This window comes from Podarcis raffonei, chromosome 12 (genome assembly GCF_027172205.1).
Source record: "Podarcis raffonei isolate rPodRaf1 chromosome 12, rPodRaf1.pri, whole genome shotgun sequence".
Classification (NCBI taxonomy): Eukaryota; Metazoa; Chordata; class Lepidosauria; order Squamata; family Lacertidae; genus Podarcis; species Podarcis raffonei.
The window spans coordinates 38384264-38411967 of NC_070613.1; the positions used below are offsets into that span (position 1 = coordinate 38384264).

The 27704-nt window shown below is 40.4% G+C and overlaps 1 protein-coding gene across 5 annotated transcripts in view; it reads right to left on the reverse strand.

The window, feature by feature from the left end:
* RFTN1 (raftlin, lipid raft linker 1) overlaps window positions 1-27704 on the reverse strand; it is a 103522-nt gene that overhangs the window by 38007 nt on the left and 37811 nt on the right. For all 5 annotated transcript variants that reach the window (XM_053409681.1, XM_053409677.1, XM_053409676.1 and 2 more), the window contains 2 exons: window positions 19012-19120; window positions 2107-2437 (listed from right to left, as the gene is read on the reverse strand). In XM_053409681.1, coding sequence (XP_053265656.1) covers window positions 2107-2437; window positions 19012-19120 — 440 coding nt within the window. The remainder of the gene's footprint in view (window positions 1-2106; window positions 2438-19011; window positions 19121-27704) is intronic.

Below are 27704 nucleotides of genomic sequence, written 5' to 3' on the forward strand. Positions count from 1 at the left end.
CATAAACTGCTGGAATACACGGAACTAGTAGGTATGACTAAGAATAGAATAGAAAGAATAGAATAGAATAGAATAGAATAAGAAACAGATTTTTAAAAACTTAATGAGGATTGGATGTTATATATAGAATATATGAAAAAATATTACCAAAAGACAATCAATGTAGCAGGATCAGCATAATTCAGCAGCGTAGGTTATGAGATAAAGAAAAGGAGAGAGGAAAATTTAGAAGAACAATAAGATGCAGATAGGTTGGGAATAGAGAGGAAACCAGGGAAGGAGTGGAAGGGAAGTATATGAAAAGAAGTTTTCTTTTTTCCCTTTCCTTACTCTTTTTTATTTTCATTTTTAAAAAATGCAACAGTTGTTGTACTATTGCTGATATACCAATGAAGAACTGTAATAGAAAAGCAAATAAAAACAAACTGAAAATGCAATAATAATAATAATAGAATTAGGGTTAAACAGTGTTTACTGATGACACCAAATTGTTCAGGATGCTAGAAGTAAAGACAAATTGTGAGGCGCTTCAAAAGGATCTCACTGAACTGGGTGAATGGGCATCAAAATGGCAAATGTGGTTTAATATAAAGTGATGTACAGGGGGGAAGGGACTACTCACTGGTAAAACAGACCCCTTGCCCCCACTCCTGAGGACCAATTCAGCTGACAGATGGGCATGATTATCCACCTATCAGTCACTTGATGCAGCTGTGGCCTTGCTCACATGTCAAAATTGGCCCACAAGGTGGGGATGGGATGATAAAGATCTGGCCCACCAGGTCAAAAAGATTCCCCAACTGTGGCACGTCCAAACTATGAAATTTGTTTCCACAAAATGTGGTGATGACCACCAACTTGAAGAGGTTTAAATGGGGATTAGCTAGTAAGGCTATCAATGGTGTTAGGAGCATAAGGAGCTGACATACCAAATCAGACCACTGGATACATCTAGCACAGTATTGTCTACAGTGACTGGAAGCAGCTCTCCAAGATTTCAGACAGTAAACGTTCCCAGCCCTATATGGAGATGCCAGGGATTGAACCAAGGGATTTCTATATACAAAGCAGATGCTCTACCATTGAGTTACAGCCTTAGCCATGATTGAAAGAAGAAGAAGAAGAGTTTGGATTTGATATCCCGCTTTATCACTACCCGAAGGAGTCTCAAAGCGGCTAACATTCTCCTTTCCCTTCCTCCCCCACAACAAACACTCTGTGAGGTGAGTGAGGCTGAAGTGTGACTAGCCCAAGGTCACCCAGTAGCTGCATGTGGAGGAGCAGAGACGCGAACCCGGTTCCCCAGATTATGAGTCTACCACTCTTAACCACTACACCACACTGGCTCTCAAGCTTCTGAAAGCCTCAAGCTTCTGAATACCGGTTGAGTTCCATTACATTCATATCCTGCTTGTGAATTTCTCATAGACATCTCCTTGGCTACTGCAGGTAACAGAATGCTAGACTAGATAGGCTCTTTGCACCTTATTTATCTTTCCTTTTATTCCAAGCTACCGTATTTTTTGCTCCAGACCACAAGACGCACCTAGTTTTTGGAGGAGGAAAATAAGAAAAAAAATATTCTGAATCTCAGAAGCCAGAACAGCAAGAGGGATCGCTGCGCAGTGAAAGCAGCAATCCCTCTTGCTATTCTGGCTTCTGGGATAGCTGCGCAGCCTGCATTCGCCCCATAAGACGCACACACATTTCCCCTTACTTTTTAGGAGGGAAAAAGTGAGTCTTATAAAGCAAAAAATACGGTAATTCTTCCTCTAATACTCAGTGAAAGCCTGCTTAGTCCAGGAAATGAAAGCCTTGGATTCTTAGAACTGCTAGGGTAAATGCTAATACAGCCAAAGGTCCATGACAAACCAGAATCTTTACATCCCAAGTACCCTGTTTATAACATGGCCATTACGACACCTACCTGTAGCACTGCTGCAAGAACAAAGAAGATTATAAAGTGTTCTGCATTATCAATGAAAATATATGGCAAAACGCATGAGTTTATTCATTAGTACAGCAAGCGGCAGAGAATCTGGTCCCAATACAGCATCGTGATAACCTGCCCACAGTGGACTTGGGGGACAAAACTTGAATTCTCACCTTGAAGTTGCCCTCCATTTTCTCCAGCAGAGCTCAAACTGAGATGTTCAATGACCTGCCCTTCACCTCTCAAGTCTTCATTGGGGTCCACACACTGGTCAAGGTTTTCCTCCCTTGCTGCTGGGACTTTGCATCCATTAGTGCAACCTGCTTTCTCATGATCTGATGAAACACAATCCTCAGCAAAATCTGATGGGTTTTTATCACCTTTTAGTTCCCTGGAGCTGTTGCTGGTGGATATTACAGCACTGCTGCTCTTGGAGTTCATTTCGGAAGCATATTGAGGTATTATTCCAACAAACCTCAAGCCCCGACTTGCTGCATCTTGAATCTATAAAATCCAAGAGAGATTACATTTTAATTTACAAGTTGTCCTTCAGGAATAGAAGTGTTTCAAATATACTACATGTCAAGTGAAGCTGTGTTATTTTATGGTATAGATTCCCTATCCCCCTCCATACTGCATGAAAAACCTCACTGGATTTGTATACTGCATTCCAAGGAAGTCTGACATGAACTCCTTTAAGTATTTTTTTAAAATAAAATGTGAAAACACAATGGTATGTATTGTTTATATATTCTTTGCATACTGTCAATGAAAATGGAATATTTCTGATTTGTTACATTTGTTCTTCTATTTAATAATGTTCATGTAGAGCAAAGAAATGGCATAGATGCAATGTGCCACTTCTCTTACAAATTTCAGGCTATCCCTATTTTTTCCCCTTGCATCTGCCTTTTTAAAAATATTTCTATCACCATTCAGATTCAAATTTAAACTACCATGATAGAACTGAACAACAACTGCAATATATGTATATAAATTTTTAATCCTCCACCCCAGAACAACTTAACAAATATTTAGCTCCTTAAAAGTATTAGCATACATTTGGAAACAACTTTATTGTTTCAGAAGGTTCTTCTAAATAACTAGAAGCTGAGATACAGGGAAGAGCTGGTGAAGAATATAAAAGCAGAAGGCACTAAGAGAAAAGCTTATTAAGAAATAATAATTTTAGGTTCCTAAAATGGGGACCACATAGTGCTGACTTCAGAATTTAGAACTGCAGATAATTCATGATTCTAGGAAAATAATAAAACCCTGGAAATATAAAATGCATGAAAGAGGAAGGAACCTGGTATTCCTGAAGGTAATAATACTGAAAGCAGAACTACAAACCATAACCATGCAGAAAAAGAACATAAAGAATCACAGAAAACAGATGTGATTGTACGTGGTTATTTTCATGACCTGGGGTGAGCTTACTGGAAGTGGAAGATCAAGGGTTACTAAAGTACAAAACAGAGATACAGAAGAAGTTCTTCAGAAACAATAGCCGTTTTACAAGATGTCAGAAATGGAAGAAATAAAGTGAACAATTTTTAAAAACCTGAGACATAATAGCTTGGATCCAAAGAAGCATGGGCAAAATTCTGCTCATACTACTAAATCAAGCATTTATGCCCCTTTCCTACAAGAGGCTTGAGCAACCTCCAGAACCACTTGTGATAAAGCAACAAGGGAGCAGCTGGAGATGGTAAAACTGGCAGAAAAACTGAGAAACTCCCACCACTGAAGAATGCTGGAATGCTCAAGTTGCTCTTTGGTTACAAGCCTGTGGTAGCTTTCCTTGCTTTTTGGCACCTAAACCTGCCTAGCTGTGAAAACTAAGGATTAGAGGAGTTAATGAACAATGAAGGAGGAAAAACAAGTTACTACAGAAATGAACCACCAAAAGACTGTGTGTAGTTTGTTACTATGATAGAGGTGTGTGTGCATGTGATTATGTCCCCTGTCATCCAGAGCTGACCTGCTGGCCCCAACCATCATGTACTTCACAGAGGGTTCAGCAACAGAGCAGAGAATAATAGGACCCAAGGCTTGATTTTTTTGATACTATAATGAAAAGATACAACTGACAGGCTGCTTCTTTCAAACACAGGTAAATTCACTGCTGTGAGAAGAGGCGACACAGTGGGAAAGCTACATTCACTCATAATTAGGAGTTCAAATAAAACCCCATTACAAAAATAAATGGTATTAGAATGAGATGGGTCTTGTCTCTCCCAACCATCCACTTTAAGCACGCAGTGTCAATGTATTCTGTTATTAGAGACCAAAATAAAGACAATGCAAGCTTTTTCAAATGCAAATAAGGTGGAATCAATTCTCCGCATGAGCTGCATGCTGACAGAGATGGCAGTGTAGAGAAGCAGTCATTTTATTCCATCCCAAGGGAAAAAAAACACACCATAGGAAACTCATTCTATCTTTCCCCCAAAATGTTATGAATCATCCAATTTCCTGATGGTCATGCTACTGTGCTAAATACATACAAGACACCTGGATGATGGAAGAGACAACTTCCTCTCTTACACCATTGTTACAGTTTATTTGCTGAGCTGTGTGAAGGCAGGAATTGAAGCTTGCTTCCCCCGGAAAGCCAGAAGGTCACAGTTGCAGGATTTTGGAACCAGAGTTTCAATTTGCTGATACAATGCCAAGGTGATGTGAACATCACAGTGGAAGCTCTTTGTCAAAATTAATAGCCTAGCAGAGGTAGAGTTTCAGCTTTCTGACGGAGAAACAGTTTGATGGGCCCCTGTACCACAGAAATGGACATAATCTGTTTTATGAGTATCATAGCTAGGTCATAGATACTGGTTTTCCAGATGAACGAGGGACTGGGAACCAGGAGAACTGAACAACTCCAGGCATTATTGGGTGAGACAGATTTTGTGGATCAGTTTCTATTTTTTTATTTTCATTAAAAAATAGCAACTTAGACCATGGAAATAAGAGAGTAATTCGGGTGTGAGGTCATGACAAGAAGCAGTTTTTTTTTACATTTAGCCCAGAGTATACACAGCTTGCCTACCTTTGCATGCACTTGCCTCCATTCACTCAAATATCAGTGGATGATGAAGCACTTTACTGCTAAATATATCCTACTTCTGCTTGAAATAGGGGTAACCTTTGTTACCCCAGCATTAATAAGGTGGTGATCCAGGTAGCAAATCTTGATGTGTAGCAATTTTAGACAGTCTGTCGATTGAAAAACCACTACCTGCTCTAGTATGCTACTCTTGGACCACAGAAGCAGAAAGCGGTTTGGGTAAAAGTTCGTGACTGGTAGCAATTTCTGAAATTAATAGCAGCCCCCTCCTGCCCCTGGCATTATACAAATAATTTGCAATGCACTCATTATTTGTCTGCAATTAAATCTTGTTCATATTTTGAGTGCTAATCAAAACTGCATTTGCATAGGAGCATGCCAGTCCTCCTATGAAACAGAATTTGAGGTGGTGTAGCCTAAGAATTAAGAGCATGAACTAGCAGCTTCCTATTCAGATTTGAACTTGGACATGGGCTCACCTTAGGCAAAGCACCATGTTTAAGGATCAGCCACCATTCCCATCTAGAACATGGGGATAGGACTACTTGTTCATCTTAGGATTGTTTTGAAAAACTTTAAGATGATACTACTACTACTGTACTACTACATTATTACTACTACTCCATGGTTGTGAGATGGTTGGCATCTGTCTCAGGAGACAATGGGAGTAGTGTGCCTTTGGGGGTGTTGGAAGGTTGCAGCACCTGCTGTGGCTACAGAGACAAATATGGGAGAGACATGTTTTGTTGCAGCTGGGGCAGAGGAAGGCGTCCAGTTCTGCTACTGCAGATACACCATGACATTTTCTCTCTCTGTGGTCCTCCCAGTGGTCATTCTTCCTCTGGTCATTGCTGTGGATGCACGACCTGACTGCCTGTATTCAGGCACTGTGGTTGTCTGCAAGGGATTCCCTTGTGGGGTAGATGTTTCCAACCTTCATGTCATGTTTGCAGGCAATCTTTGTTATGCAGAGTTGGTCTTCCAACGAGGCTGGTGCCTGAAGCCAGCTCCTCATAGAGCACCTCCTTGGAGATCCTGCCATCTTCCATTCTGTGGACATGACCATGCCAGTGTAGACATCACGGAGACAGGAGTGTGTGAACATGCGGGGAATGTGGGCTTGGGAGAGCACATCTTTGACACTTTGGTCCGCCACATGATGCCCCAAATCTTTCTGATGCAGCACATGTGGAGGCATTGAGCTGTCACTCCTGGCACTTGTAAGTTGCCCACAACTCACTTCCATAACTGCTAGAACTTCATCTTGGTATTGTACATTAGTACCACATTCTCCCATTCCCTTTTGTAGCTGCCTTGCCAATACATTTGTCCAGCTCAGCATCAATGGAGAGGCTGCTGGTTGTGGTGGAGACCAGGTAGACAAAATATTCTACCCCCTCAAGTGTGTGGTCACCAATGCTGAAGCATGAAGTGCTGGTGATGTCCTCACCTAGGATGTTTGCCTTCTTCAGGCTAATGGTAAGGCTAACTCCCTGCAGGTTTGGGCAAAATGGTTGATGAGCATCTGTAGAGCTTCCATTACTACTACTATTACTGCTGTTTACTAAGTAGCTATGGTAGCAACAAGGAAGATAACTGCACCACAGGTATGCAATGACTGAATAGCCTTAGAGACCACTCGTCAAACTACTCCAAGCAACATATATGCTGAGTGCACTGAAATAAAGCAGTATCCATAGGCTCTGGATGATGTTCCCTATCCTCAGGGAACCCTTTCCCCATCTATTTGCCTGCTGAGGAATCCATGCATGGCACAGAGGGTTCTGAGACCTATTGCCTTAAGCAAACAGTGTGCACCCAGAACGCTCTCAATACTTTCCTGCAAATGTAATATCAGATAGTCAGGCATGTTGGCAGCTAGCATGAGACTGCAATGTAAATTAGAACTGAGCCTCTTGGTAAATTTCAAGTGACTTGAATCAGGACAAATCCTTTTGTTTTTGTTTTTTTAAATCACACTACATGTGTTAATTGACTTATCAAAGCCAGGATGTTTTTGTTATCACAAACTATTTTATGAATGGTCAGTTTTAAGAAGATAATGATTACCGTCACTATTTTCAACATTCCATTTCCTCAGACCTCCTTGTTTACACACACACACACACACACACACACACACACACATGTGTGTATACAGTGGTACTTTGGTTCTCAAACTTAATCCGTTCTGGAAGTCCATTCCAAAACCAAGGCGCGCTTTCCCATAGAAAGTAATGCAAAATGGATTAATCCGTTCCAGCCTTTTAAAAACAGCAATTTAACATGAATTTTGCTATCTAACAAGACCATTGATCCATAAAATGAAAGCAATAATCAATTTTTTTCTTACCTGCACTGATGATAATCCATTTTCACAGTCACACAATCAATCAATCAGTAGCTGGACTGGGTTCCACACAGTCACAAAAACAAATTAAGTGAAAATGCCTCAAAAAACACAAAATAGATAGCAAAAACAAAAGCACCAAACTTAATCTGTTCCGGAAGTCCGTTTGACTTCCGAAGTGTTCGGAAACCAAGGCGCAGCTTCTGATTGGTGCAGGCGCCCAGAAACAATAGCCGACAGCCACATCGGACGTTCAAAAACCGGAACACTTACTTCCGGGTTTTCGGCGTTTGGGAAAAGACGTTTGAGAGCCAAGGCATTTGAGAACCAAGGTGTTTGAGAACCAAGGTACCACTGTATAAACACCTGGAACGCAGGGATAACACATAACACATCTGACTAAATTGACTGAAATCCATGCAAGTTCATGCCAAAATAAATCTGTTAGCTTTAATGGTGCTTCAAGACACTTTTTGTTTTTTCCAACACGTGCAATGTTCTAGATAAGGCAGTTAAAAGGTTTGAAATTCCAGCTCAACCCTGAAGACAATTGTATGGCTTCAGATAGCTGGCTCTCAAGCTATGTACACAATAGCATTTACTCTGGCTCCAGCGTGCTTCCACCGCTGGTGTTTGAAGTTGGGTACACATGATTTTGGCACAATCCATCTATCCTGCAGCTTCCTGAGAAATAATGCTGCTTGCTGCATTTCCCCTCAAACCAGCTTTCACCCAATTCATAAACATAAGCCACATTCATTTTGCAGTTAAGCCAAGGTGTGCTCATTTGAGGCAGCCACTGCACATGCACAGATGACAGCTTCATGAACGGGGGTTGGGGGTTGCAGGCACAGGGAAACCAAACAAGTAATGCACACTGAGTAAAGATGTCCCCACCCCGGTGTGTACAGAAATGTGCATATACGGCATGAAATGCAGCAGAGAGAAATGACCTCGCTGCCTTTTAACCTTTGAATATTTACATGGCCTCAGTCTAGCCTACCTCCAACTGTCTATGGCAGTAACATGGGAATGCCCCATATTTGTTTCCCTGAGCCCCTTCAAGCAGAGGCAGGGACACATTTCTGGAGCAGCTTTTCCACCACTATCAATGTCATCAAGGAAGCCTTTAAAGTTTCCTAGGAACACAGTTTTTTATGACCACTGCAATAATATATGAAATATATTAGCACAGGTAAGAGGCTACGTTTATCCTCAGTAAGTTTCAATGCACTGGGTAAGAATCTTATTTTTAACAAGGAGAAAGCACTTATGACAGTAGATTGGTATTCAGTCCACTTTCAAAGGCAACTAGTCCATACCACATGGTTCAGATTAAGCTGTATATTTTAAAGAAGCTTAGTACAAATAAATTAACTAGCAGTTAAGCCACAGGGATATCAAATAACCTCACAATTCATATTATGTGTGTGCTTAGTGAAATTAATTTCTACACTGCGTGGAGCTACGCCCCATATTATACAGTATGAACTATGTAGTAATAAAGTACATTTTATTGACATGAACAAAAAGTTCACTGCACTCTGCCATGAAAGAACAGCTTTTACTTCTGAGCTAGCATTAAACTTTGGAATTCATTTACATTTATTTTTGAACCAGAATAAATATATGATCCTCTCTGAACAGAAACAGATCTTCTAGATTAACAGCAGATTTTACAGGCAGTGCATCATACTTGGCCAAATTTATATTTAAAAACTGAACCACTGATACACAAATGCAGAGAAGGTGGGTCTATTGCCAATGAGACACACGGAGGCTCCGGCTTCAGAGGCACTATTGCTCTCTACAAGGTGCTGCAAAGTCAAAAGTGCGGATTAATTTTACTGATTTTCTGTATCTGCTGAAGGCTTTGAATTACAACATTTTTAAATCTAAAAAAAATACTTTTTAAAAACCTTTCACACTGACCCTATTTCTCAAGCAGCCAATACATTTAAGAAAGCTGCATGAAATCTGTTTAACTATAATATTTGCCAGAGTATGTGCTACGTTCAAGGCTTTGTCTCAAAGATCTTCATGCAGCAGTGGGCTGTAAGTAAATGATCTGTTTGCACATTCCTATTTCTGTGGTCAGCTCTGATAGCGACATAAGTTGGTTTGGGTAGAAAAGAAAGCCCTCATTCAACCTCTCTCTTCCTGCTTCTCAAGCAAGTGATTGGTGCTGAATGAGCCAAAATTTGTTCGGGGGGTATGCTTGTTGACCCCCAGAATAGTCTACCACAAATGAACAAATGAAAGGATCTTCCCAAGCAGTATGGAGCCTAATGCAGTGGGGCTGAATGAGGTGTCTGCAATCACTTAGCTTTTATAAGCTAGGTATACTGTACAGTGTATATCCTTATAGTCTGTCAAATTTTTTTTGCATACCAGATTTTGGAAGAATTTATCCCACACATATACTTGGCTCTTGGGAGAAGCTAGAATATAAAATAATACCATTCAACTTTGGCAGGATAACAGGAAAGGTTTTCCAGATTGGAAAAACACTACAAAATTGTGTGCCTTTATGTGCCAATCACCACACCAGATATGGGCAATCTGGATCGCTGGTTGACAGGACCTGAAAGGAATTTTTCTCCCAACCTGATTGGCCCTTGTTTGTTTGTTTGTTTTGCCTTTTTCTTAGTGAAACATATGACTTTCCTCTGTTAGGCAGAATAATGTATATTCAAGGGCAGAAATGGCATTGGGCAGGATCAACATAGCGAAGGGACCTTAGTGCAGGGGCCTTAGTGCAGGATTGGCCATGGCATTCACCCAAGCTTGGGTTGGGGCCCTCTGCCTGGCTGGAATCCTAACTCTGGTCACCCAGTAAGACCTTGCCAGCTTGGTTGCACCTCAACAGGATTCAACACTGGCCAACTCCCATGGAACCGGCTTGGCGTGGTCCAACCCCAGGTAATCCCTTTCCACCAGCATGGGGCGAGTGGGATGATGAACAGATCCTGTCCCTACTGCTATATCAACACATATCCTGCCTGCTACAGTCAATAAAAGATTTGGCTTGATTTCATACCAACACCTGGTGTCCTGTTTGGTGATTTGCTGCTGTTCAGGGTCACAGAATGTGCCTACCTGGGCAATTTAGAATGACATGAAATACCTTTAGCTTTTAACTTTCTTGTTTCTACTGCTTCGGATATATTTACAATAAAAAACAAATCTAAACAAATTTTTGCTGCTATAAACTTTAATAACTTGAACATATGTAATAAAAAAATGTCTTGAATTAAAAAGCAATTGAGTACATTAAATGTACAAGTTCCCCAATGCTAATAAATAAATATATAAATAGATTCCTAGCTGCCGGATAACTTCTGTAGCTCAAGAAAAGCTAACAGCTGAAACATTTGGAGTTGACCAGTCCAGTCCTCTCTGTTCATAGTTTTCAAGTGGGTTTATAGCATCCATGAGCACAATAGCAACCACTTTGTGACAGTTTTGCAGCAGCAGAAAGTCACCAAGACTGGGGCTATGCAATGGGCACTAAGTAATATTTTGTGTTCCAGAAACAGTCTATGTAAAACTCTTGACATAAGTCCAGAATTGGCATTTGAAGGAATTGCTCAACTTTGCGCTAATATGATGATTCAGTTTTTCAGCTCAACAACAGACACAGCAAATGGGTAGTGTTACCCTTTCAATCTCATTGCCTTATTTGTACATCATGAAAAGTACTGACTCACCTCACAGCAAGGGGGGAGGCACCTAAAGTTAGACTATTGGAGACAACTATATGTATAAAATATTAATGACGGCAGCCTACCTCACAGAGTTGCAGCAAAATTGAGAGGATAATATTGATTGTCTTTGGGTCAAGACTGTTGACAATAGTCAAACTACAGTTAGGCAGGTGCTTAAGAAAGGTAGGTGCTAACCTTCAAAAATGGTTAAACAGCAAAATAGAAGTCAACGCATCAATTCAGATAGGCGGGGGAAAAGGAAACTTTATGTGAATACAGCTTCTGGACTGTTGGTGAAACAAAAGGTTTGTGCACAATACCACCTTAGATAATAGTGAACTGTGGGGGTTGCATATACAGGATGTATATGCATTTCAGATAATGCATTTAGGATAATTTCCCAAACCAGTGGTGGGAGTGCATTGGGTACAGAGTAAATGGGGTGAGGGGGTATACGCAACCAAGTGTACACTATACCTTTAATGCACATTCAAACAGCATTCTTTCCCTCAAAGAATTCTGGGCACTGTAGTTTACCTTGCACAAAGTTACAATTCCCAATAACCCTTAATGAACCACAGTGCCCAGTCTCCATGCCTCATCTGCCCATCAAACTTGATGAACCTTTGGCTAGGTGGAGAGGCAGCTTACTGCTCTTAATACCATACTAACAACTTTGAATTAAGGTTCTGCCTATCACTCCAATATGTTTGCCATGTATCCTTTGAATGCCTCCAATATAGTTACAAGCCATGTCCAAGACCTCATAGAAGGAATGGGCATAGTGGCGCAGCAGCAAGATGATGGGTTTGTTTTGTTTTAAAATAGTAATTAGAAATAGAAGCAGATGCATCAATATTGTAACTGCATTTAAATATTAAAATGCAGAAGTGATTTTAAAAATACTGGTTATAGAATAAGTGAATAGGTTTTAGACTTTTTTTAAAAAAGAATTCTTCTTAAACCAACTCTTTATTTTGACTTAAATCTTTACAGCTGCATCAATTCCTGGAGCAGGCTGGCTTGGCTTATAAAAGGTAGAGAAACCTCACGCAATATCAGAACACAGCAGTATAGAGTGCAATAATAGAAACTGAAATCTGTGCCTAGATGTTATTAATTGTTCACAGACAGTTCTTTTTCTTATCAATTTTAGTCTGTATGTTACAATTATCACATCATATATCTTGTACGTGCTCAATATCAAGTATTCCACCAAGCACCACATAAATGCAGCATAACAATGTAATAAAATGAAGACACATGGCTGACTTAGAAAGATGGGTGTTCCAAACTTCTCTTAACTGTTTTGACGCCAGCAACTGGAATTTCTTGGCTTCCATCCAGAGCAAATGTTCACTCGAAAACTACTAGTATGCACTAATTCAACACAGCTTGCAGTATTTTAGATTGACTTGGTTATTTTCGCAAACTAATCATTAGAGCAAAGTGGTTACTTCACTAATACCTTAAAGACAGGGTTGGGAGATGATTCATGCTCCAAGAAAGAATGCAGGAGCAACAGTTTCTGTGGAAATGAAACATCAGTATTTAAAGCAGGGAAGGTCAACTTTTCTATGTTTGAATGGACACTATGTTATCAGGGGGGAAAATACATCCCAAACTATAGAGCTAGTCAGGTTCTATAAAGTTCATTTACCTGGTACAGGTATGGTACATGCATTTAGATTATACATAGCCACAGTCTATGGGGTGCGGTGCTCATCTCGCTTCAGGCTGAGGGAGCCGGTGTTTGTCTGCAAACAGCTTTCCAGGTCATGTGGCCAGCCACTTCTGGTGCACAGAACACCACGACGAGTGCCAGAGTGCACAGAAACACCGTTTACTTTCACGCCACAGCAGTACCTATTTGTCTACTCACGTTGGTATGCTTTCGAACTGCTAGGTTGGGCAGGAGCTAGGACAAAGAAACGGGAGCTCACCCCATCATGCAGACTCGAACTGCTGACCTTCCAATCAGCAAACCCAAGAGACTCAGTGGTTTATTATACAGCGCCACACATGAAATTTAAATACGGTAGTAAACTAATTAACATTTGGTGGGGGTAGATGAAATTGTTCTTAGAGCCAGATTCAGCCTGTGAGTTGCTAACTGACCATCCCAATTTAATGTAGCAAAGCTATTTCTGGATAAGGGATTTTTAAAAGGTGTGTCCAGCATCAAATTACTTTCTTCTGTCCTGATGTATAGGAGATCCTTCTTTTGCTTTAGAAAAAGATAAAATCCAGTCACAAAGTTTAGTATTGCTGCTTAATATGTATCACCCAATAACCAAAGGAATGGACAACACTTTTAAAAAACAAAAACCCAAAATACACCTAATTTCTATGTTTGTGAGATTGTCATACATCTTGACTGGAAATATATGTAGAACAGAGATAACCCTCTTCAAACAATTTCCTGTTAAAAGTTACACAAATATGCTCTGACAGGTGGCATGCCAACAAAAATCTTCAGGCAAAAGGTACTGAGAAAAATATATATAACACCATGTCAAATATTGCTGTGAAATTGTGGCTTACTTACTTACACATTCAAGCACCATCATTCTTCATTAGTATTTCTCTGAGGCCATTTGTCAGAAACCTCCCATTGACTTTTGCGTTGTTTAGAAGATTCATTTGTGAAGAGACACTTTTAAATTTGAAAGCAACTTTTTGGTTGTCCTTGACATTTTTCATAAATTGATACAATTCCTTGGTTAAGAATTTGATGTGAACATATGTGAAAGAGTAGGTTTTGGAAACTGCTCCCTTCTATAGCATTCAGAGAAGACTCTGAATTACAAAGAATGAAGCACAGTTTATTTTTAACTATAGGCTGTGATCTTTCAAAAATGACTAACTATTTTCACTTGTGTTCATCTTAAGAACATTTTTTTGATTATCGGGTTACAACTTCCATGTAGCTGGGTCTACTACTACATCAGCATACAGTTATTACAATAAGCTGTACACTTTACTTTGCATCTGTTTTTAAGGATATTAGCAGCCAATATTATAATTTTAAATTACAACTCACGATCAAAGCAGATTTCTACTACATTTATGCTACACATGTTAATTGCAGGTAGGAGTTTATACCATATGAAAGCTGGGGACTATTGCCATAGATAGAAGTAAGGATGCAATCCACAAAGGGTCTGCGCTGCAACAGCTCAATGATCTATGCAAAAGGCACAACTACAAGTATGGATACTGCATGGTCCAACAGCTGTGCAAAAATAGTTGATATTACTAATAGTAGTTGAGGTAGCAAAAACGGTTCCAGCTAACAGGGCATTCTGGATTTCCTGCAGAGAATGTTAAATGGTTGTAGTAGTTGTGTGGTTTACAGCAGATCTGGCTAAGAGATGTTGCTGGACTCCAAATCCCACCAGCGGTAGTCAACATGGCCAATGACCAGGGATTATAATCCAACAACACCTGAATGGCCACATGTTAGTCCATGGACCGAGTGCCAAATCCTAGATACCAAGAATACATGCTAAGGGGAGTACAGGTAAAGGACCCCTGCACGGTTAAATGGGTGGGGAGATTTCCAATGCAGGTCTGCAGATTTTGTTCTAAGGCTGGTTATATACCAATTCTATGTATATGAGCGGAATACAGTGTTTCATCACTGGCAGAATTAACACAGAGATTCACAGCTCTAACACGTTCACTTCGTGAACATAATGTAGCTATAAAGGAAGCTACATAAATCCTGTTTCCAAGAGACAGCAGCTGCTCAAGTTTTAAACTAAACACTACCACCATCAAGTTTAGTACATTTCTTACTGAAAATAAATCTCATACCTAAATATTTCTTACAGTCGGGAAGTTCAAGTTCATAATCTTTATTTTTCAGCCTTTCCCCCATATATTAAAGTTCGAGTATCCATAAGATAAGTTCAAACTGAAGAACTACCCAAAGCACTAAACCTTCACTACATTAGGTCTGAGTTCTGCAAGAGTATTACAGAAGATAAATAACACATGCTGCTCATTTGACAGTGACTCCTTAAAGTCATAAAATGGAGGTGATATTGTAAACATATCCATTTAATATTGAACTCTAAAAGCCCTCTTTTGTAGGTAATGGACTAAATCTGGTCTCATTGTCCAGAAATATATTTCCCCAGCACCATGCACATAGGAAGTTTCATTTGCAATCTCTGTGTTGTCCTTGTAGAACTTGGGAGAGAGGAGGATGGGGACAAAACTCGAATTAGTTGGCTCAACCTATGATTGAGCCATCTATAGTCAGTCTCCCTGTCTTCTGCCCTACCAGTCTCAATGGGCTCCAGCCACCACTGCCATACACCTGGATGAATAAGGCCTGTCAGTGTTCAGAGCACAGTCGCATTCAATAACCAACAAATGACTGCTTTGTGCCTCATCCCTCCATTCAATTCCCATATTAACAAATTAAGGTTTTACAAGGTGGGTAGCCTTGCCCCGACTGCCCACTTCAGGAGTGCTAATGCTTTTACCATCCACAGTAGTAACTGCATGTTATGCAGAACAGGTGGGCAGCCTTTTTCCTGCCAAGAGCCACATTTTCTTGGATGTTCTGAATACACAACATCAGTCTTTGCTTTTCAGCACTGAAGTTCTCCATGCAAAATCTGGATTAAAAGGAAATGTGTCCCTAATATGTGTGCCAATGAACAAATCATTGGGACACATATTAATGCAACATAATCAGATGTTTGCTTCAAATTTTCTTTCTGGTCTTCAGGGGGGAAAGCCCTGGAATGCTGGGGCCATGTACTATACACATCTACCACATCTATTTTTACATTGGCCAGGAAGATGAACCTTTTAAAAAAAGTCCGTGGGACAAAGGATTACAAAAGCAAATCAAGTCCCCCGAGGGCACAATGGAATACTTTTGCTACAATCACAGAGTGAGTTTCTGAATACCAAAGTTATACTGCAGAGTAAAAATGAATGTAAGTTTTTTTTAAGAAGTGTAACCAAGAACATATGTTGCTCTTCACACCATGATACCTAATATACAATGTGCACTATTTTCCACAATCCTTTGTTTTACATATGCTTTCAAAACATTATTGCCAAAGACAGCTCTCAGCAGGAGCACTCCTGACCAGTCTTATTGCTTTATTCTAGATTATATCTATGTCAAGATCCTTAAACAAAGAGATGGTTTCTGTTTGCTTTCTGAGTGTGCAGAAAATAAAGCCCCAAGTTCAATGCTTTGAGAGAAGCCCTTCTTATGAAGTGCAAAGAAATAAATGTAAAAATGCTCTTTTGTAAAGACTTTGAGGAAAGGACAAGTGTTTTCCTGAAAGACAGGAATGGTTTCAAAGCGTTTCAGATCACTTAGATAGCAAATCCTTTGGGCAATAAGTAACATTACAGCAGGGTCATTTCAGACTTTTCTGTTTGAAGGCCAGAAGCAGTTTTTGTTCCAATTTTTCTCCATTAAAAATAATAGTAATTTGCTTTAAGACAAGTTAAAAACCCAAGATGTATTAGGATCTTTTTGTGAGAAATGACGACTAATGTCTCAGATTATTGAACAAAAATGAAGAATGCATTCATAACAGGAAACATTTAAAGCAAATGAACAGCACAACAGTTTTATCACTCTGGCCATGTGTTAAATCTAGTTTATTTCTGGACTGCAAGCAACGAATTATATATTTAAACAATTAGTCAGAAATTATGGAATGCAATGGAAATTTACTTTTTTATATATTAAAAAAACCACTGTATGTTTAATGAAAAATGTTGGGATACAGTCATTTCCCAGTTCTGTGTTTTGATGAAATATTATTCACTGTAGATAAAAATTGTTTTTATATAGCAGCAGACGCCCCTTTCCCATCTGTTAGAATGCATGCATGTTCCCAGATGCATTTTTGCTCTTCCAAGAACAATAAGGGTTACAGGGCCCACAGACTCATAATATATTTTAAGTTTTCAGCTAATTTATCTTGTACACTTAACTAGTGATCAAAACCAGACATAATTTCTCCATGTAAACCATGAGGGTATTTTATGCATTTGAAGTTACACTGAACTTGGTGGGTGTGTATGGGTGTGTAAAATGTAACTTCTCCACAAGTAAAATATTTCACATTGGTCTCAGAAAACCTTTGATCTTCAACTTCTAAATATGACATTTGTTTAGGAGTAGCTAAGGACTTTCTATCCTCCTGTTCTCATTTTATGTAGGTTGCTACCACACACACACACACACACACACACACCATGTTACACACAACTCACAGTAATATTTAAAGGTCAATTTCCCTCAAACTCATCAGCACAAGATCATGATTCCCCCAGCGACTGTAAAAAGGCCACAGATTAATTCAAGGGAAAATGAGAACTCTGTGAAAGCTGTACACAAACGAAGAGGAAGTATGCAGCTGAAACGAGAATTAGGGGAGAGCCACAGAGTGCAGTAGTATTAGCAGGGGTAATCAATTTGTGCCCTTCCAGATGTTGCTGAGCTACAACTCTCATCAGCCTCAGTCAGAATGGCCAATAGGGAGAATCAGAGTTGTAGTTCAACACAAGGGCAGAGGAAAGGGATGCGGAGGGTACGGTGTGCCCCGGGTGTCACCACTGAGGGGGGTGACAAAATGCAGGACGGCACTCACCGCAGGGCCTGCAGCATGCCCAAGCCACATGTCTCTGCTGGGAGAGAAGTGGTGGCTTGGGTGCATGCAGGCTCCGCGCTGTGCAAACGGTCCACCTGCTGGCTCCCCCCCCCCGCTGTAGGGTGGCTGAGTGGGAGGAGGCAGACAGACTCCGGAGGCCCCGCAGTGTGCCCTTCCCCTACGGGTGGCTCGCCCTGCCCCTATGGGTGGGTCACCCCACCCCTGGGCACGCCGCCCTAGGCGCCTGAGCGGCTTCCGCCACCGCTGGTTCAACAACATCAAGAGGGCCACAAGAACTATCTGTGGAGTAGAGAATAGTTGCATATATAAAAGTTAATCTGGGTACTGAAGAAGCGCCACCATGTTATTCATAGGGGACATTTTTTCTAGTACAACACCACAGATGGCTATTTTCAGTGTATTTTTAAAAAACTTGTCAGTTTCTATAGTCATTAATTTGCTACACATAATTGACACATGCAAAATTCTAATTTTCATTAGAATAACACCTGTTCTAAAATGATACAGCAAATCTCAGATATGGAGCTAGCAATGACCCCCCTGATAATTAATGCATTTTTTTCCTGACGTTGAACTTTACCACAATATTTGATAGAGGCTTTCCAAAGGTAACATACCATATGGGGCGGGTGGAGGGTAATACAGAGAGAACACATAGGAAGTATGTTACCTTTCTGCACTGCTTGCAAGCTGATAAAGGCACCTGGCTGAATCTTGATTTTGGGGGAGAAGAGAGAGAATAGGATGCTAGCCTAAGCGGTGACAATGGTGCAGGTGGGAGTGAGGAAAGACACAACAGATTAGGCACGAGTGGTGAGGCATTGATGGCTTACAATGAGTGCTCAGTATCACCTACTTCACTATCCACCGTGAATCCTGGATTAGTTCCGGGAACCCCTGGAATCTTGCACTGCTGTAGAGATTAGGATTCCATGTAACAATATATATAGCCCATTTTGATTCAGCTAGTGTGTCTCACCTGATCTTCCGCCCTTTTTGCATTCTGTGGGCCCAAAAAGCTTGGGGCTTAATTGCATTAGGTGTGAGCAATGTAAAACAGGGCTTAATATTGCAACTAAGAGGAAAATAGTAAATCTCAGTATCACTTACACCAGTTCTAATTTTTAGAACTTGATTTCAACAAAACAGATGAATATACCAGAAAGACAGAACAATGTGTTCCATAGATTGGGGGGTTGGAGGTTAGTAAACATTAGTACCTTAGTATCAGTAGTTCCAAATGCAACTATTTGTACAGTTATTTGCGAATATTTTGCTTCTACTGTACTTACTTTCTTTATAAGATCTGGCATCTTTGATTTATCTAGAAAGTGGTCTGAGGAGAAGCAACTTTCTATCTCTAAGGTATTTCCTTCACTGACAGCATCATTTTTCAGGGATCTGAAAAGAAAAAGAAAAGAAGGCGTTTTTCATAAGCAGGTGACAAGTCACCAAAAACTAACATGTTCTATGCATATCTCAGACTTATTGTAGTTCCTAGACAAGCAGTGACACAGAACACTCAATTGTGTAACAAGAACTCTGAGATCAATGCATTTCCTGTAATAAAAAGAAATTATTAAAGTATTATTAATGAGAGTCTTTTGAAACAGAGGGCTAAACTACAACTTGTTATTTAAACATTGTAACATACATTAGGTATCTTAGAACATGAACTGCATGATTAAATGTAAAAACAGAAAATAATTCAAATTCTCTCTTTTTTATTTGTTTAAAGAGAAAACTTAACAAAATACTACCCTGTTGTCATGTACTGCCTACTGCCTTAAAGCCATGGTCCTATATTTTTGTCACACGATGAAATATCACCCTTCTTAATTTACCAGCCAAGTTCTTTCAAACAGGAAGAAGAGTACAAAATTGCTGCTATGGTTTTAAGGGAATTGCAAAGCTCTGTGCTACTTGAGCCAAAATGGTAGCTTCATATTAGCTAAACAGCAGGGGAAACAACATACAATCTTTTGAGTATTCCGAACTGATCAGTACCAGCTGTCAGACACTCCAAATGCTTGCTCGCTACAGATGAAGGTGGTCCCTAGGTACTTGCAAAGCTTCTAACACATTCAGAACTATGAGACTGGGACAGTGAAGAGTGAAAATGACTGTTAAGGCAGTCCAAGACTGCACTGTTTCCTGTGGGACATTATAGAGAGTTTCCCTCCCCCCAAAAAGAGGTCACATTTTCATTTTACCCTACATGCCCCTGTCTCTTTCCTATAACGTTAGGACTGTAAACAACATGGGACCACTCATGCCCACCGTTAAAGGGGAAGCGTAGGCTCCTTTTCAAATTTCTTGAGATGCATTCATTTCCTTTTCCAGAGGTGGAGGAAAAAATGTTTGTAGATTATCATTCCTTCTACTGCCATGTCCATTAGCTATGCAGCAAAATGGTGCCAACTACATTTGAAACAGTGGTGGTTTCCCAATATTTGGGGGTTTCCTCAGGCATGCCAAATATTTGCGTGGTTTTTTGTTTTGTTTTTTTAGGAAAGGAAAAGAAAGCTCAAAACAGCCTGACAATAACCGAGGTTATCAGAAGGCAACGGAGGTTGAGAGTTTGTTAGAAAAGAGGAAGTTTCCTTAATTTTTAAAAATAGCAAATTCACAGTTGGAAGGAACATCAAAGGTCACCTGATTCGGTCCCTTGCCAATGAAGGTAATCCCCTGCAGAAGCATCCCTGAAAGAAACCCAGAGTCTGCTTAAAAACCCATAAAAAAGAAAAGCCCACCACTTTCCAAGACAGCTCGGTAAATTTGGTTGAAATCTCCTTTCTTGAAATGTGAAGGTACAGTGGTACCTCAGGTTAAGTACTTAATTCATTCTGGAGGTCTGTTCTTAACCTGAAACTATTCTTAACCTGAAGCACCACTTTAGCTAATGGGGCCTCCTGCTGCCGTGCCGCCAGAGCACAATTTCTGTTCTCATCCTGAAGCAAAGTTCTTAACCCGAGGTAATATTTCTGGGTTAGCAGAGTCTGTAACCTGAAGCGTATGTAACCTGAAGCGTCTGTAACCTGAGGTACCACTGTACTATTTACTATTTAGTAAAACACCATACAGTGTGTTTGAACCCTGAGTGCACAGTCAGTAAAAAAGACTTCAGAGTATGCTGCCACAAACAGGGCACTAGCCCACCAAAACACAGGCTGATATTCTTTGTTTTCTGTTTACCCTTAATTCACGTTTTAATTTATATACATGGCAACAAAGTAGGAGGAAATGGTTTAAAGAGGAACTTGACTTCCTGTTGTATTAGTGAAGACACTAAACTCTCTAGAACCAGTGCTTGGTCTGTACAACTTTCATTCATTGAATAAAACAGATCGTGCAGTATGCCAATGTGATGTAACTTTCAAAACCATTAACAACTTCAAAAAGTGATGTCCATGTAAATAACCATATATATTCTGATACCATTACCGTTTTGGCTTCATGAAAAGCTTTTTATTTGGGGAAAATCTGCTAAGACTACAATCTGAGTAATTCTGTAAAGCAGTTTCAGGCTTCATAACTGTTTGCACTGCGACTTGAAGAATGGCTTCCGATACTGAGAAACACAGGGTGGACAGGAAGCGCAAGTGTCTCCGTAGTGCCAGAAATAGAACTCCTATACCTTCCTCCAGGATAAAAGGTAAATGTTGTATTTCAGATGATACAAAGAAGTGCAGGGAACAGGAAGGGCACAGTATTTGTACTTCCTGTCTCCACCACGTTCTCTAATGAACAAAGCTGCTTGAAAGGAGCTATGTGTAAATGCTAGTATGTACTCTTCTATTAGTGACTTTAATTCTACTACCTTACTGCTGATGTAAGAGAAGTGTGTTTAAAATGAATCATATTTCATACACAAGGGAAGAGCCAGAGCACAGTGGTAGAGCATATGTTTTGCATGCAAAAGGTCCTAGGTTCAATCCCTGGCATCTTCAGGTAGAGCGGAAATCCTGTCAGAAACTCTGGAGAGCTGCTGTCAGTCAGTGTAGTCAATACTGAAGTAGATGGACCATTGTTACAATTCAATATAAAACAGCTTCCCTTGCTGTATGCTTAAAATGATTAGCTTAGTAGCAGCCTGACAAAAAATACACAAACGTATTTTAAAATTAGTTGTAAGAATCAGTATACAGGTGGCAACCATTTAGGCGCATCCAATTGTCACGCAATTGCTGATGTGTGGGCCCTTCTGGACCCAGAAAAGGGCAAGGGGGGGCATAAGGGGTGTGTGGCATAAGGGGACGGGGGTGCTTGTGCATGCTCCACTGAAGCATGTGGGGGCTGGGAACAACCCCCCGTGCAAAATGGTCGCCGCCTCTGTGTGTATGTGCATGTGTGTATATACATGTTGCATCCAGTGTGAGTCCTAGTGAATTAAGTCCTACTCTGTGTAGGACTTAGCTTGATACAGCCCATGTATGTGTGAAACATCTGTCTTTGGTCACTCACATCTTGGCCACATCCAAACGAGGCGCCTGTAAGACTCTTTACACAGATCTATCATTGAATACATATCAGTAGCTTCCATTGGTATTCCCATTTTATCCTTCTAAAAACTCCATAAGGAAGTTTAGAATAAGTCAGGAGTATGGAATCTGGTCTTCTAGATGCTGTTGAACTACAGTTCCCATCACCGCCAGCCAGCATGGCCAATGGAAAGGGAGTTGTAATCCAGCAAGGTCATTTATAAAGCTTGAAAAAGAATTTAAACTCAAGTCTTCCCTATCCAAATTCAACACTATATACAGTGGTACCTTGGGTTACATACACTTCAGGTTACATACACTTCAGGTTACAGACTCCGCTAATCCAGAAATATTACCTCGGGTTAAGAACTTTGCTTCAGGATGGGAACAGAAATTGTGCAGCAGCGGCGCAGCAGCAGTAGCAGGAGGCCCCATTAGCTAAAGTGGTGCTTCAGGTTAAGAACAGTTTCAAGTTAAGAACAGACCTCCAGAACGAAGTAAGTGCTTAACCCGAGGTACCACTGTACATCAGAGTTGAGGAACCTCTGGCACTCCCAGATGTTATTGAACTACAACTCATGAAAGATGGCCATCATTGTCAGTGAGCTGAAAACACTCAGCATAAACATTGCCACTTTACAAGAGATCAGAATCACTTTGAATGGCAGCCACCAAAAGAAGAACTACACCTTTTTCTGGTAAGGAGGCCAGTCAAAACCATGTATTCACAGCATAGGTTTTGCAGTGCGGCTGGGAGAGCACAGAAAGAAGAAACGTCATGGTGCACCTGCATCGCTCCATCCAGACACCTTCATCTGCCCCAGCTGCAACAAAACATGTTTCTCCTGTTTCGGTATCTACAACCACAGCAGGCATTGTAATTCTCCAATGCATTGACTTCATGCTTAAATGCACACTCCCCCACTGTCTCCCGAGACAGACAATTGCCAACCCCCAACAACTCCTGTCATCCCTGGCCACTGGCTATGCTTATAGGTGCTGATGGAGTTGTAGTTCAGCAACATCTGGAGGGCTGGATGTTCCTTACACCCGATCTATATCCTCATACTGCCCTATGCACTCTTCTTGGACACTACACAATGAGCTATAGTGTCTTATGATTCTGGTGGCCTGTGGTGAACCATATGAGACCAAATAGGTTTATGTCAGGCAAACCAGAATTAGACTGAAAAGGACAAACATAGCAATTAACATTGAATTTCAAGAAGTTCCAACTAGAAAAACATAAAAGTTTTGCTAAAGGGAAATTTAGTGATATACAGTGGTACCTCGGGTTAAGTACTTAATTCGTTCCAGAGGTCCGTACTTAACCCAAAACTGTTCTTAACCTGAAGCACCACTTTAGCTAATGGGGCCTCCTGCTGCCGCCACGCCGATGGAGCACGATTTCTGTTCTCATCCTGAAGCAAAGTTCTTAACCTGAAGCACTATTTCTGGGTCAGCAGAGTCTGTAACCTGAAGCGTATGTAATCTGAAGCGTATGTAACCCGAGGTACCACTGTAATGCAAAAGAAGGTAAGTCCTTCAATGACCTTTATTTAAATTGTTCTGGCACAAGGTAAATATGATATACCAGTAATTCACAGAACAAGGTATGTTGAACAGTTATGCAAAACACATGAGGGCAATTATGTGATAATCAGAAAACAAGATGACCGACCAAGTTGGTCATAATGCCTTTCTGAAGCTCCTGAGGACCTTTTTGTGAGCCTGCTTCATTCTCTCTCTCTCTCTCTCCCTCTCCCTCTCCCTCTCTCTCTCTCTCTCTCTCTCTCTCTCTCTCTGTGTGTGTGTGTGTGTGTACATATAGCCCTCATTTTCTTATTCTGGCCACTTTACTAGAACTGAAAGAAGCTTGTAGAGAAACATGCTTTGTAATAAGCTGTCACCCGCTAGCAATTCCTCTTCTGTAAGGGGTTTTCCTGAAAGTGTAAATCAGTGTGAATCAGTTCTGTCATGTGAGAATCACTGTGAACAAGCAGTCCCGAGATTAAACCTCACATCTGCTGCCTCTTCATAGCCATCTCAAAAATCCCCATCATCATTCTGAAATCACCCTTTATAATGCATCTCATAATTAGAGATAATTCCTTACAATGCAACCCAGCCTCTGATCATGGCCTTTCCTGCACATTACATGCATGGTTATGTGCTATTTCTAGATGCCTGGGAAGCAACAGAGGCATAAGGTGATAATGAGCCAGTTCTGGTGCCACCCTTTGCAGCTTCTTCTCTGCAAGAGAGTGTGAGAGAGTAGATAATCACATCTTTCCACCTAAAAGCATCTTTGGACTGTCCTTAGTTCATGCACTTGCATTTGATTTCTCCTACTTCCGTAACTCTAATGGTCAAAGGACAAATGATGATGAATGTGTCATTAGAAACTATACTGGGTTATAAAATTTAACAATAGGCAGCGGGGGCTGGGGGGGGATGATTTTCATCAGGTCTGCAGCATGTGGAGGAGTTTCACTCTTCCCACCATCAAAGCCACATTGAAAATCACCCACTCCCAAGCTGCTATTAGTCTTAAAGTTCCCAGTGGCACCTATAATTAATAATAGTAGGTGTGGGGTGCAATTTTATTTTTTTCAGAACTGAAGGTGAGGAAGGAACAGTGAAATTTCTCCTCCTGGCTTGTGGCAGTCCAGGGGGGGGAAATCGGTGGGGGTGGGCACACCAATTATTACCTTTTTAAAAAGTTGATGGGGTTTCTAATGACACATTTAGTTGCAAACAGTCGTTTTCTATCTTTCTTCCTCTGTTTTTTTGTAGAGGAAATACTGCAGCATACAGTGATATCCTGCAGAATCTCAGCAACGTCTCCCTGCCCCCACCACAAAGCAGTAAACACAATTAAGAACATTATTTAACAGTTACAAAATTCAAAGACAAGAATTTTTGCTAATTAATAATTGGAATATTATTCAAATCATTCAACGATCAGAATGTTTTTCACAAATGTAATTCTGTGGGTTCATTAACTTTTCAGCAATGTAGCTTGAGTTTGAGGAATGACTGGCAGGTGCAAGAGGGGAAAGTGCTTGAGGTGGAAGGTTGTAAAATTTTGTGGAACCTCTGGAGGGAATTGCTCATGGTACCCTGTCTGAAAAACACTCCTCTAAAATACTGACATCATGATACTACATCTGAAACACAGATTGAAACTCTAGAATATTTAAGTGCTGTAGGGTACGAAAGGGAAGCATAAAATATGCCAGGAGGAAATGTCATTTGCTAAGCATGTTATTTGAGGTGCCTTTTTGCTCAATTAAATAAGTGCAGAAATAAAACCACACAGTTTTTGTTATGATTATTTTCTTCTAAAAACACACACAAAAATCCCCTTTAGTCTCTAGAGTAAGAGAGTTTGCATATACCGGTACTCATATTCTGGGATGCCCACAATCACCGCAACGTAACAGAAACTAAATGTGTTCAGCTGTAAAGACTGCTTTAAAACTTCTGAGGAATATATTTTAGCTCACAATTGAACACTGAAACATTAAAAGTGAATAGCAGTTCGTTCAGCTAGAAGGCAAGCAATCCCATGGTCAGTATTATCTAAGAGAAGCGTCATTAACCTGTGTATCAAACAGCGACCCAAAAGCCATTTCAAGTATGTGAAACCCCACCTAAAATCTTTGGGACTTCATCAATGTACTTGCACCTTTCTCTTTTAGTGGACGATATCCCAGAATTGAGCACTATGTTTTATATGACACTTCCCAGTGTATGCAAAGAAACATAACATGTATAGGTACTCTGTATGTGGTGACCTGTAGTGAGAAAGTATGTACCTGCAGTATAAGAAGGAGGAAAACAATAGTTGGGCTTCTGGAGCACATGGTGCCCTTGCACTAAGTGAGGATGAGCTTGGAAGAAACTCATGTTGATCTCTCCCAGGTGGGGTGGGTCTGGGCTCACCTGGGCTGGAGTGCCCAGGCAGGAGGGGATGGACTGGCCAGTACTGAAACACATTTTGCACATGTACTAATTATTGCACTGCACTGTCTAGAGAAGGGGGCAGGTTCATATGCTTAACACCATTTGATCATAAGAAAAGAAAAGAGCAATATTATCCACCACAACATATATGTCCTGAAAAATAAGCTGACATGAGCGCATGCTACCTACCACACTCAGTAATGGCCCAATTAATAATTCCATCTGATCTCTCACTCTGTATCTTTCTCTCTCCTCACATTTGATTGCGGGGGTGGGGGGTGGGGAAAGACTGAAGATTTCTCCTTAGATTCCTCAATATTATTACAATTCACAATGACTGATGAATCGTAAAGTTGTCCCTAACTTAGTACAGTGTGTCATCTGACTGCACCACCTCAGATTTCAGGCAACAGCTCATTTATTTAAAACTGTCCCCGTGTGAAAAACATGTATGTATGTCAAGAGAAAAAGTGTGTTAGCTTTCCATATGAGGCATTCTTTTCATGTGAGGACACTTTCAAAATAATGTGAAATGCAAGGTGTGCAATCACCAGAGATGACTGTATCAAGTCAGTAGCAACACAGTAGAATTGGCATTCATTTCAGTGACACTTTTCCAAGATGCAAAAATAGAGTTTCGAAGTCTTCAACTGTCAGCTTACAAATAAGCTGCAACAAAAATCAAAATACCAATGCCAGCACGTATTAATTCAAGGATTACATTATTATATGCTATACATTGCATATAGTGAATAAAACCATATCAAACAATCCTGATCCCACACTGCATAAAATTGGGGGGGGGAGGCAGAGATGCATGTAGTACTTGTACAAGAGAATAAGGAGAAATCAAACAATTCTGGGTGTGTGGAGAGGACTTAACAGAAACTGTGCTGTGCTCCGCAAATAAAGACTAAAAGCTTTTTATCACATCATGCAATTTGTCAGAATTTGTAATCAGGACTGCTGAAAATAGCAGGAAGTCCTAGCTAAATTCTTAGGGCATGCAAGTTCTGCTAATGAATTTGCACTTACAACTGAGCCTCCAGTAATCTTAAGGTTTTTGCATATGCCAGATGAAAATTAGCACTAGCTGCAGCCTCTTCAACAAAATGTCAAAATTAGACATTTTATTTCCACCTAGCTGTTTGGCTACAAGCAATCCGATTTGTGATAAAATGCTCTGCTTAAAGACTAAAAAAAGACTCTTTTGTTTATCAAGCTTCTTATTAACACAGGCAGTTTACCCACCATAGCTACATGTTTTATATTGCACATAACCAAAAAGGGAACAGCTGTCAAACTATGTAGCCTATACTTTATTGCCCACCTTAGTTTATTCTATTCCCCTCTCTTTTATGATGGTAGCCTCTTTACATTTTTGGCATAAAAATTCATATTGGAACCAGGTTGCTACAACTACCTCTTCTTTGTTTCTTAATGGAAAACTGCAGCATCTGAGATTTTGATTAGACCACCACTGTCTCATGTGCTTACTCCCACATTGATAACTTCTACCTATGTGGGTTACTGTG